This window comes from Dendrobates tinctorius, unplaced genomic scaffold (assembly GCF_039654945.1).
Source record: "Dendrobates tinctorius isolate UK_male_01 unplaced genomic scaffold, ASM3965494v1 ptg000043l, whole genome shotgun sequence".
NCBI classification, from domain to species: domain Eukaryota; kingdom Metazoa; phylum Chordata; class Amphibia; order Anura; family Dendrobatidae; genus Dendrobates; species Dendrobates tinctorius.
The window spans coordinates 15,844,494-15,857,087 of NW_027361711.1; the positions used below are offsets into that span (position 1 = coordinate 15,844,494).

At 50.2% G+C, this 12,594-nt stretch overlaps 2 protein-coding genes across 2 annotated transcripts in view; one reads left to right on the forward strand and one right to left on the reverse strand.

Moving 5' to 3' along the window:
* Positions 1-3,563: 3,563 nt before the first annotated feature.
* Positions 3,564-5,567, reverse strand: LOC141089015 (uncharacterized). The gene is made up of 2 exons (XM_073575293.1): positions 5,270-5,567; positions 3,564-5,167 (listed from the first exon to the last, which is right to left on the reverse strand). Exons 1-2 carry the CDS (start codon positions 5,524-5,526, stop codon positions 4,189-4,191), a joined length of 1,236 nt encoding a protein of 411 aa, XP_073431394.1. The 5' UTR covers positions 5,527-5,567; the 3' UTR covers positions 3,564-4,188.
* Positions 5,568-6,679: 1,112 nt separating this feature from the next.
* The window catches only part of UBTD2 (ubiquitin domain containing 2), a 76,432-nt gene continuing 70,517 nt past the window's right edge, over positions 6,680-12,594 (forward strand). Inside the window, exon 1 of the mRNA XM_073575219.1 lies at positions 6,680-6,951. Within this exon, the coding sequence (XP_073431320.1) occupies positions 6,882-6,951 (70 nt within the window). The 5' untranslated portion in view covers positions 6,680-6,881. The remainder of the gene's footprint in view (positions 6,952-12,594) is intronic.

Sequence of the window (12,594 nt, forward strand, 5' to 3'; positions counted from 1 at the left end):
GAGGCACAGGAGGGTATTATTACTATGTGGCGGCACGGGAGGGTATTATTACTATGTGGCGGCACAGGAGGGTATTATTACTATGTGGCGGCACAGGAGGGTATTATTACTATGTGGCGGCACAGGAGGGTATTATTACTATGTGGAGGCACAGGAGGGTATTATTACTATGTGGCGGCACGGGAGGGTATTATTACTATGTGGAGGCACGGGAGGGTATTATTACTATGTGGCGGCACAGGAGGGTATTATTACTATGTGGAGGCACAGGAGGGTATTATTACTATGTGGCGGCACGGGAGGGTATCATTACTATGTGGCGGCACAGGAGGGTATTATTACTATGTGGCGGCACAGGAGGGTATTATTACTATGTGGCGGCATAGGAGGGTATTATTACTATGTGGAGGCACAGGAGGGTATTATTACTATGTGCCGGCACAAAGTCTCATGCTTGTGAACACTCCTGATCCCGCCGGCCTACAATCATTCGGGCGCAGGCCGCACGCATCGGACCGCAGTACTCGGACTGGCTGCGGCTCTCCCGCCCCGATTGTCACAGCCGCATAGAAATAAATGAAGCGGTCGCGCTCGGGCCTTCTGTTACAGCAGCCGCCATTACTAACAGGACCATCTAGTTTCCCGCAGCGCAGCCATAAATCCCAGGTGCTGTACTGCGCCTCCGTATGGCTTCCCATTTCTTTTTACACAGCTACGCACGTGAATGAGCGAGTGTCACCGGCAGACCCTTGTGCACCCTGTGATTTTTTTCGCAAGTAGATTTAGTCTAAGGCTGGAGTCACACTAACCTGCGCAAAATACGGTCAGTATTTTACATGCGTAATACGGATCAATGACCACTAAATAGTGGTCCGCAGGTCATCCGTAAGCAAGGTGAGGTCGCGTATTTTGCGCATGTGTGTCTCCGTATGTAATCCGTATGCAATCCGTATGGCGAGATTTTCTCGCAGCCTTGCAAAATGGACATTTAACGGTTTTGAGGCCTGCAAACAATTTAAATCATTAGCCTGCACCCTATTTAGACACTCAGAAACAGGTGGCTGCCTACATTCTGTACATTTCTCACCTTGCTTTCACGAGGTGTGTTGGTGTTCTTTGTGCAGCATGGCAGAGGGTCTGACATTCAATACAACCGAGCAGGTTCTCTTTACCTGGCTTTTTTCACGGCGCTTTGGCCAACCATATCCTGTGATAGTGGATCCGCGGAGGAGGAGACGCATGTGGGTACATCCACTTTTGAGGCAACGACTCACAAGAGGGCATTTTCACCGCCTCTATTCGTCTCTGCGGGAGCATCCGGACAAATTTTACCAGTACTGTCGAATGAGCATTTCCACATTTGATCGCCTCTTGGAGACAGTGCGCCCTGGGATCACCTTTCAGGACACTAGGATGCGCAAAGCCATATCTGCAGAGGAGCGACTTCTACTCACAATACGGTATGTACTCCACGACCACATTCTCTATGTTCATAATGTGTGTGTTAATTTATGTTTTTTGGCCTTCTTGGACAATGTTTAATACCCTCATCTTACTCAAAATATGTTTCACCTGACACAGCAGAATGTTACATCTAATATGTCCTGCATATCACTTAGTCATTGTGCCACCACATATGTGTGTGTTGTTATCTCTCATTTCCTACCAAGTTTGGTCGGCATGTAACTGATTTTTTTTTACTTTAGCCATTCTAACCTGTACTATTTCTGTTGTTCTACAGCTTCCTGTCCACTGGCCTGTCTTATGCCGCCCTCCACCATGAGTTTCTCATTGGAAAGTCCACCATTTCAGGCATAGTGAGGTCTACATGTGCAGAAATCTGGACAAGACTCCATCAGGTGGTCCTACCCGAGCCCAGGATGGAAGACTGGTTAAGGATTTCAAGGGACTTTGAGGAGGACTGCCAGTTTCCAAATTGTATTGGGGCCCTGGATGGCAAACATATCAGGGTGCGTAAGCCGCCGAACTCAGGGTACCAATTCTTCAATTATAAGCAATACTTTTCTGTTGTATTGTTGGCTCTGGTAGACCCTCAATATAAGTTTATAATTGTTGACATTGGGGCCTATGGAAGGACGGGAGACTCTAGAGTCTTCAATACTTCCATAATGGGTCGGCGGCTACGCACCAACCAGTTGGATCTCCCACCACCACGCCAGCTACCAGGCTCCCCCGAACAATCAGTCCCTTATGTCCTTGTGGCAGATGAGGCCTTTCAGTTATCACGTAATGTCATGAGGCCATATCCCCGGCGCAACCTTGACCACAGGCGCACAATTTTTAACTTGCGCCTATCACATGCTAGGCGACTGGTGGAATGTTCCTTTGGGATTCTTTGTGCCAAATGGCGGGTACTCCAGTCTGCCATTCAGTTGAGTGAGCAAATTTTTAGTTTTGCCTTTTTTTTGTTTGTTTTGCTTAAAGGCAAACATAATTTTGCCAGAACACAAATTTGGCAATGGCCAAAAAGACCTTTTGGGCCTTCTTTAACTTGGTGTAACATTAACATTACGGCAAAAAAATGCACCAAACATTATGCAATTACAACATTGCTGCATGCCTACATTAACCTTGATTAGGCAACAAAGGGTGAGCTCCATCACCAAAATAAAGTGAATAAGATAACACTCACATTTCCTCATAATGTTTTCCAATCATAGAAAGATTCCACCATGACAGGCAAGGCTACCTCACATCTTTCACACAGATATTACCTGTCTGTAGAACAGACAATATTTAAGCATGCTATACTGGAAAGGATGAAAATACAAAACTCACTTGTTAAGACATAGAGAGAGCGTGATATTGAGAATGCTGGTCGCCTCAAATTGCTTTGCTAGACAATGCTAATAACAAAGTTGACTACTTACCGTATTTTCCGCTTTGTAAGACGCACTTTTTTTCCCCCAAAATTGAGGGGAAAAAGGGGGTGCGTCTTACAAAGAGGATATACATTTGCGCTGCCACTGAGGGTACTTGCCGCGGCACTCTGTGCCCTGATGCTGCCGCTGCGCTGTCCGCCACCGCCGCGCTCCTGTCCCCCGGTGGTTTCTTCCGCCCCACCGCCGCCCTCTGTCCCGTTCAGCGTGGGGGGGTCTCTGTCGCTCCATGCCTGCTTTCTTCCTGGAAAATGGCCGCCGCGCATGCGCAGACGGACATCTCGGCACTGAAATCTCGGGAGATGAGATTTCAGCGCTGAAATCTCATCTCCCGAGATTTCAGTGCCGAGATGTCCGTCTGCGCATGCGCGGCGGCCATTTTCCAGGAAGAAAGCAGGCATGGAGCGACAGAGACCCCCCCACGCTGAACGGGACAGAGCGCGGCGGCGGCGGTAGAAACCACCGGGGGACAGGAGCGCGGCGGTGGCGGACAGCGCAGCGGCAGCATCAGGGCACAGAGTGCCGCGGCAAGTACCCTCAGAACGGGACAGAGCGCGGCGATGGCGGCAAACACCGGGGGGACAGAGCGCGGTGGTGGCGGTAAGAACCGGGGGAGAGCGCGGCGGTGGTGGCAAGCAGGCACCGGGGGACAGCGTGGCGGTGGTGGCAAGCACTGGGGGACAGAGTGCGGCGGTGGTGGCAAGCAGGCACCGGGGGACAGAGCGTGGCGGTGGTGGCAAGCATCAGGGGACAGAGGGCGGCGGCAGTAACAGACACCGGCAGCGGCACGCTGCACATCAAAACACCCCCTCATCCCAGCAGCAATGTTCCACTCCGGCCTCCTCCATCACCACCCCTGGAAAGCAATAAGACGCATGGATTATAAGATGCACCACCATTTTATTAAAAATAAAGTTTTTTTCCTATTTTTCTCCTCAAAATTTGGGGTGCGTCTTATAATCCGGAGCGTCTTATAAAGCGAAAAATACGGTAACTAAAGGCAAGCACGCCTTTCCTATGCATTAGCAAGTGATTACTGTATTTTCAGCCTTTCAGGTAACAGTATAGCGCATTTAAATATTCTCTTTTATACACACATGTAATATCTGTGTGAAAGGCGTGAGGTAGCGTTGCCTGTTATGATGGATTGTTTCATATGTTTGGAAAACATTGTTTAAAAATGTGAGTGTTAAATTATGTTCTAAATGTTGGTGAAGGAGAACACCTGTTTTTTTGACTAGATTAGAAGCACCAGTTACATGTCACTGGACATCTCCAAATTTTTGATTCATAAATCCTCATATGTAGGGGAAGGGGATCGGGGAGGAACAGCCTGTGGGTGCTGCTGGACATTGTGGCCAACATCGCCCTGTGTGGGGCCATACTGTTGCCCATGATGCTGTTGTTGTCCAGCCTCCTGGGCCTGTTGGTGATACTGCCCAGAGTAATAATGATGATGGTGAGGGGCTTCTTGTTGGCTCTGGTAGGCCCGTGGCTCATACCCACCAAGATAGCCAGATCGTCCCCAACCAGGTTGGGACCAGCCTCCAACACTGGGTGGGTACAAGTGGCCATATTGGTGGGGTTGGCTTGATGAAGACATTTGGGGCTGCGGAATAGAAGGATGGGTAGGGGGAGGAAGGGGTTGAGGTGTTGGCCCACGTATTAGGGGCTGTTCAGACCCTGCTTGAGCAAGCATCTGTGTGGATGGTCTCATGCGCATTAAATTTCTTCGTGAGAGCTGCCACCTCTCCAGAAATTCAAACACCTCATATGGGGTATTGGGGGGGGTGCTTGCATCAAGCAGGATCTGAATACACCCCCTAATACGGAGCCTGACCTCACGGGTAAGGGCACGGAGATAAAGGGTGAGGCTACGTGCATGGGCCTCCTCACCATCATCTGTAGTGACTCTGGACAAGTAATTCAGCACCCCAGTGTCCACATGGGTCCGGCTCTCTTGAATGGCGACCTGCCGCCTTCTTCTTATTCGCCGTGATGCAAGAGCAGCCTTTGGGGAGGGCCTGATCTGGGCAGTTGGGCTGCTGCTCAAGTTGCCCATCTCTTCCAGGATGGGTGAGGTTGCAGAGGCAGACCGTCCTGGTGGTGTGTTGTGTCGGGCACCCATTGTGTGGTCTTGTGATGCCTCCTCTTCAGACATCCTTCTTGTAGGGGGAGAAGATGGGCCAGCCACCTCATCCCCTACAGGATCAATAATGGGCTCTGCCTCTGAGGCCGTTCCTCGATCCGTAAGGTTGGATTGAGTTCTGTTATGAAATAGAACAGAGGCAAAAATACATCAATATTTTTGTCCCTGTAAAGTATTTGTGTAATGTTTTTGTGTCATGTGGTGTGAGGTATGTACTTACGGTCTCAGAGCCAGAATTGGGGTGAGGAAGTTCAGCCGGTCATAGTAGATATATTTGCGCTTGACATGGCCAGCATCCCCACTCCTGGACCGCTGCTGGCGTTCCCGGCGGTACTGGTCCCGGATGCTTCTCCACCGTTTCATCACATCTTCCACTGCAATGTGACAGGAAAGATTGTCAAAATCACATATTTGAGAGGTCACATTTTCAAACAGTAGTCTAGGCATGGGGCCTTCTGGGGTGTGCGTTCTACCCATGGTGGCATATGTAATTGGGCCGATACCCAGGGTCTCATTAGCTCCCCTGAAACTAATTTTAGTGGCTAGGAGGATGAGGAGCTTGTGGCCTAACCCCTAATTATGGCTGTGTGAAGCCACGTGTCACATCCTAATGTAACGGCCTCATGAGGCTAATAAAAGTACATGCACAGGAAGGGGGGGGGGGCTGATTGTAGATTCATTTTATAGCGCGCGCTAAGGTTAATTATATTTTTATGGTTGCACTTACGAATTTTATGCTGCTCATCACGTGGTCTGTCACCGAACTCATGGTACATCTGGCGACAGATGCGCCCCCATGACGCCTCCTTTCTTGTGCGGTTCGCATAGTTTGCGTCGCGTGGGTCCCATATTTCGGGACGCTCCTGCACCAGCACAATGAGCATCTCTACATTAATATATGTGGACGCCATGCTGCTGCTGTACTCCGTGGAGGCTGACTTCCTGGATGTCTGGAGCGCTTTTTGAGCTCATTTGCATGTCTACGCTTCCTGATGATGGATTGGCCCATTTCCTGTTCACCAGCCAAAAGACCTGCGTATTGCTCGCAGGTCACACGTGTGTTCCGTGTGTAATGCGTATTTTTTGCGCACCCATAGACTTGCATTGGCGTATTACGGGCGTAGTACGCTGACAATCGCAGCATGCTGCGAGTGGCACGGAGCGTAGGATACGGAGGAGAAATATACGGCTGGTGCGAGTGACCCCATAGAGAATCATTGGTCCGTGTCTAATGCGTGCTTTTAGCGCCTCTCACTCCCCCGTATTCCTCGCCAGTGTGACTCCGGCCTATGAAAAAAAATCACTCATCTGCCCATAGAGCAACATTGGTCTGAGCATGGTCTGTTTTTACGGACAGTACTTAGACAAAAATACAGTGGTGTGAACAAGCACTTAGAAGGTGCGGTTTCTCTGCAGTAAGAGTGCATTACATAGGGTTCTGTACACACACGCTTCCTGATTATAGGCCTGATGCTATGTCTGTGGCGCAGAGACTGAGGGAAGCTGCTGACAAGCTCTCGGAAGGCCGGAAACCCCTGGCTCAGGGAATAGCGGCGGCGAACTGCGCCGTTATATAGGCACATGCCGGCTCCCGTCCTCCCCGCACACAGCCAATGAGAGCGGCTGTATGGACCCAGCTCAGTGACGTCATCAGCACGGTACAACGGGGCCGACAGAGAGGGGGTGTGGAGAACAGTGACGTCAGAGGCGCGCGCTCGCGACGTTCTCATCTCTCTTCCTCGTCCCCGCCTTCGGTGACGCGCAGCGTGAGCGCGCCCGCCCGTGAGAAGGCAAGAGGGAGATAACGGCCGAGGCTGCCCCCGCCGGCACCCATGGGAGGGTGTGTGGGCACTCACCACGACTCCTCGGGCAGCTTGAACGAGAACTCGGACGGGACCGGAGGTGAGAAAAGAAGGAAGGATGGTGGGGAAGAGGAGGAGAGCATGAGAGAGGGGGAGGAGGGGAGATGAAAAGAGATTCGCTGCTCTTTTGTCTGTTACTGGCCCGGTGCAGATAATGCCCCCTGAGGGTGCCCAGCATGGCCCCCAGCCCATGAGCAGAGTGGGGGTCTGCACTGGCAGCCGGTACACAGGGCAGCGCCCCCCACACTGCTCACTTGGGGATGGGTCCCTGTCATTCTGGGATGGAGGCTGCTCACCAGGGACAATGGAGGTACTCCTACAACTCCTGATAGCCCACCTGGGTGCCCACCTGGCACTGGCCTGTGCTGGGCTTGTGCCCTACTGCCCAGAATGCGCCGCCTGGGTCAGAGAACCTGTTCGTGTTTCCATAACACTATTTCCACCATAATTGTATCCATGATTTATCCTGGGGGTGAGCGCTGCTCTGCTACCTCTGTGGATGGAGCCCTGCCAATTGCTCCCAAAAGTTTTCCACTTGTGTAGTTAAAAATAGTCATTATGGGTCTGGCTGGTTTGTAAGGCCGGGTACCGCAATGGGGGTGCACAACAGGCCATCTGTCCCGGATCATGAAAGAAATTGGTAGTATTGATATTAGTTTTGTCACGTTTTTCCCCTGGGCCCCAGAATCTTAGGTTACGTTCCCACCATGTGTTTTTGGTGAGTTTTTATGCTGCATATTTTCCCAGAAATGCAATTAACTTAATGGGTGCAGAACATCCGCAATATATCAAAAACTCCTGGTGCGAACGTTGCCTTACAGGTCGGCTTCTGAGATCATTTTTACTTTCACCTAGTAATGCATTTGCAATTAAAGGGGTTTTCCCAAAGTTGACACCGTATCTAATCATAGGATAGGTGAAAAGTAGATGACTGCCAGGGGTCTCACTGCTGGGACCCCACTGATTATGAGAGCTGGTCTACTGTCTCTCCTTTGAATCAAGTGGTAGTCACATTTGTTTAATTTTATATTTCTTGATGCCAAGGTGACTCGACCACCTCTGCTGGCTTGGAGTGGTGGCTGAACCAAAAAAACGCGCTTACAAGCTCTCTCTCCTAATTAGCTGCTGAGCTCTGCTGTTCCGTGGCTGCATAGATCAGCATAAGGAGAGTGTTGTCCAAGCCAGCTTTTGGGCAGGAGCACCCCTCAACAACCAGAAAGTCAGGTGGCCTGGAAACGGAGGCCTGCATGACCGCCAGTATCCTCATACAGGAGACTGATTGCATCACTGGGTGGGGTCAGGCCACGTTCACACGTTCAGTATTTGGTCAGTTTTTTACATCAGTATGTGTAAGCCAAAACCAGAAGTGGGTGATAAATCCAGAACCGGTGACGTGTTTCTATTATTCTCTTCTTCTGATTGTTCCACTCTTGGTTTTGGCTTACACATACTGACCATGTGAAAATGGCCTTATAGTAATGACTCACAATTCTCGGGAGAGATTAAAAATGTCACCAGAAGTTTTATTGCTTGCCCCTCTTATTCCAGCTGTCAAGTGAAGCCTCAGTTCCCTATAAAAACTGACTTTTTGCAAGTTTTGTGAAAGTTGAATATTTATTTTTTTGACTCTTAAGGTACTGTCACACTAAGCAATATCGCTAGCAATATCGCTATAACTTGTGACGTTATAGTGATATTGCTAGCGATATCGCTGTGTGTGATATTTACCTCCGACCGCTCCCCCGCTGATCGCGCGAGAACGTCCAGGACTGTTTCTCGTCGTCAGCTTCCTGCGGCGCTTCTTGTGGAGAGACGAGCGTGGACGCGGGCGGGAGGACATCAGGATCTCCTGGTGTGACAGGTAAGTAGCGACCCCCGTCCCCAGCGATGTCGCTGGTGAGATCTGCCTGTGTGGTGGCTCACTAGCGACCACTTAGCGATGTACCAGCGATCCTGACCGCGTCATATCGCTGGTCGGGATCGCTGGTACATCGCTAAGTGTGACAGTACCTTTAAAGAGGGTATCTGGGACTTTGCAAAAATCCAAAAAACTATGTAAGCAGTAACAGGCGGGTAAATGCAGCTTACCTGCCTCTTGTGCCTGGTGCCATTCTTCCCCAGCACAGAGCGGTAACAGGCCGAATAGCCAAAATCCGGAGCGCCTTGTATACTGTTAACACTTTGGTTAATACATAATGTCTTGTGAAAGTGCTGCTGTCTGTCAGTCCATATTCTAGTCTAAGGCCAGGGTCACACTTGCGAGAAAGTCGCACGAGTCTCTCGCCTCAATACCCAACACTCGGACCGGAGTGTGCGGCTCCATGTATTTCTATGCAGCTGAGTGCTCCTGTCAGAGTGCCGGGTATTGAGACGCGAGACTCGTGCAAGTTTCTCACAAGTGTGACCCCGGCCTAAGGCTGTGTGCACACGCTGCGGATTGTCCTGCGGAATTTTCCGCGCGGATTTGTGTAAAACCACAGGTCAAAAGACCTGCGGTTTATCTGCAGATTTTCTGCGGTTTAGCCTGCGGTTTTCCCCTGCAGTTTGACACCTGTCATGGAGCAGGTGCTAAACCGCAGCGGAATCCGCACAAAGAATTGACATGCTGCGGTTTTGAAACTGCAGCAAATCCGCGCGGAAAATTCCGCACAGTGTGCACTGCGGATTTCTGTTTCCATAGGTTATAATGGTACTGTACACCGCAGCAGAAATTGCTGCGGATCCGCAGGACCAAAACCGCTGCGGATCCGCAGCAGAATACGCAGCGTGGGCACAGACCCTAAGGGTTTGTACCCACTGCATCATTCAGACCCTGGTGTATCCGTATATATATATATATATATATATATATATATATACACTCACTGGCCACTTTATTAGGTACACCATGCTAGTAACGGGTTGGACCCCCTTTTGCCTTCAGAACTGCCTCAATTCTTCGTGGCAGAGATTCAACAAGGTGCTGGAAGCATTCCTCAGAGATTTTGGACCATATTGACATGATGGCATCACACAGTTGGCGCAGATTTGTCGGCTGCACATCCCTGATGCGAATCTCCCGTTCCACCACATCCCAAAGATGCTCTATTGGATTGAGATCTGGTGACTGAGGAGGCCATTTGAGTACAGTGAACTCATTGTCATGTTCAAGAAACCAATCTGAGATGATTCGAGCTTTATGACATGGCGCATTATCCTGCTGAAAGTAGCCATCAGATGCCTGTTCTTAGCTGAGAGGAGTGGTACCCAGTGTGGTCTTCTGCTGCTGTAGCCCATCTGCCTCAAAGTTCGACGCACTGTGCGTTCAGAGATGCTCTTCTGCCTACCTTGGTTGTAACGGGTGGCAATTTGAGTCACTGTTGCCTTTCTATCAGCTCGAACCAGTCTGCCCATTCTCCTCTGACCTCTGGCATCAACAAGGCATTTCCGGCCACAGAACTGCCGCTCACTGGATTTTTTTTCTTTTTCGGACCATTCTCTGTAAACCCTAGAGATGGTTGTGCGTGAAAATCCCAGTAGATCAGCAGTTTCTGAAATACTCAGACCAGCCCTTCTGGCACCAACAATCATGCCACGTTCAAAGGCACTCAAATCACCTTTCTTCCCCATACTGATGCTCGGTTTGAACTGCAGGAGATTGTCTTGACCATGTCTACATGCCTAAATGCACTGAGTTGCCGCCATGTGATTGGCTGATTAGAAATTAAGTCTTAACACACAGTTGGACAGGTGTACCTAATAAAGTGGCCAGTGAGTATATAATTTTTTTTTTTTTTTTTTCTGACTTATTTTTGGACCGCTTTTGGGGCGGTTCTGCAACTGGTCCTTCTTATTCCTTTCCATATATAACATACTGATGGGTTCCAAACGGAAGCTGCTAGATGAATGGACCAGTCACTTCTTTTAGCCGTTGCAGTGCGTGTGTTCAGTCCTTTTTGCGTTTGCTTTTTTGGTTTGCACTTTTTCAGGTGGGTTCCAGGTGTATTCTACCTGAAAATGATGTTGAGTGCCCATACTTTAAATGTTAACTTTTTTTGCATTGCATATTTGTGGCCAAAAAGTATAATTTTTCTCCTAAATTTTGTGACTTTCAGCCAAAGGCTCTCTTTCCATAGCTTAGAGCAGGAGTCCCAAACCAGTAGCTCGAGAGCCACAACGTGGCTTGCGGAACCATTGATGTGTGTCTTGTGGCTGTCTGCCAGCTTGGTGCATTAGCATCGTGACTTGTGTGTAGCCTTGCACAGAAGAGCAGATCCGATTCGAAACCCTGGAGCTTGGCATACTGCCTTGGTGTCATTTTAGTGGAAAAGCTTTTGCTGTCATTACCAGTAATGGGAGCTTTGGGTGTCACTAATGTGAGTGGTGCCGGAGCTGGATGTGGCTTGCGACCCTCTCTGAGTTGGATTTGTCTCGCGGCTCTGTTTCATAGCTGATTGTGGCTTCCAAGGTCAGAACTTCGGGTTGGGAACCTCTGGCTTAGAGTAACCATTGTTTTAATATTTTGTTTTATACATAAATAGTATACAATAAGATGAGAAACATTGTAGTTTGTTTTATTTGATAAATCTCCTTCTCTCTTTCTCTGGATTGTTCCGTTGCTCTCAATTCAGAGTTGAAATCTGTGTTCCGTTATTATAGATTTTCACATTACTGAGAAAGCAAATTATAGTCACTGCCAGTTTTGGACTGGAGAACATTTGGCCCACCAGAGGACTTGATTCTGAGAGCCAACCTTTCATCTATACAAAACCATTGCATTATTTTTTTTAAAGGTTTTTTTTTTTCGACCAGGGCTAACATTTGTCACTGTATCTAAAGCTATTACCATAACTTGCACAATGTTAGGATTTGGCTCTGCTTGTCAGTTTGCTCTGTCATCACTTGATCGCTTACATGCGATAATTGTGATGTCGCCTGTGTGCAGTATGTCGGCCCTCGCAGCCGCCTGGGTGCAGTATGTCGGCCCTCGCAGTCGCCTGTGTGCAGTATGTCGGCCCTCGCAGTCGCCTGTGTGCAGTATGTCGGCCCTCGCAGTCGCCTGTGTGCAGTATGTCGGCCCTCGCAGTCGCCTGTGTGCAGTATGTCGGCCCTCGCAGTCGCCTGTGTGCAGTATGTCGGCCCTCGCAGTCGCCTGTGTGCAGTATGTCGGCCCTCGCAGTCGCCTGTGTGCAGTATGTCGGCCCTCGCAGTCGCCTGTGTGCAGTATGTCGGCCCTCGCAGTCGCCTGTGTGCAGTATGTCGGCCCTCGCAGTCGCCTGTGTGCAGTATGTCGGCCCTCGCAGTCGCCTGTGTGCAGTATGTCAGCCCTCGCAGTCGCCTGTGTGCAGTATGTCGGCCCTCGCAGTCGCCTGTGTGCAGTATGTCGGCCCTCGCAGTCGCCTGTGTGCAGTATGTCGGCCCTCGCAGTCGCCTGTGTGCAGTATGTCGGCCCTCGCAGTCGCCTGTGTGCAGTATGTCGGCCCTCGCAGCCGCCTGTGTGCAGTATGTCGGCCCTCGCAGCCGCCTGTGTGCAGTATGTCGGCCCTCGCAGCCGCCTGTGTGCAGTATGTCGGCCCTCGCAGCCGCCTGGGTGCAGTATGTCGGCCCTCGCAGCCGCCTGGGTGCAGTATGTCGGCCCTCGCAGCCGCCTGGGTGCAGTATGTCGGCCCTCGCAGCCGCCTGGGTGCAGTATGTCGGCCCTCGC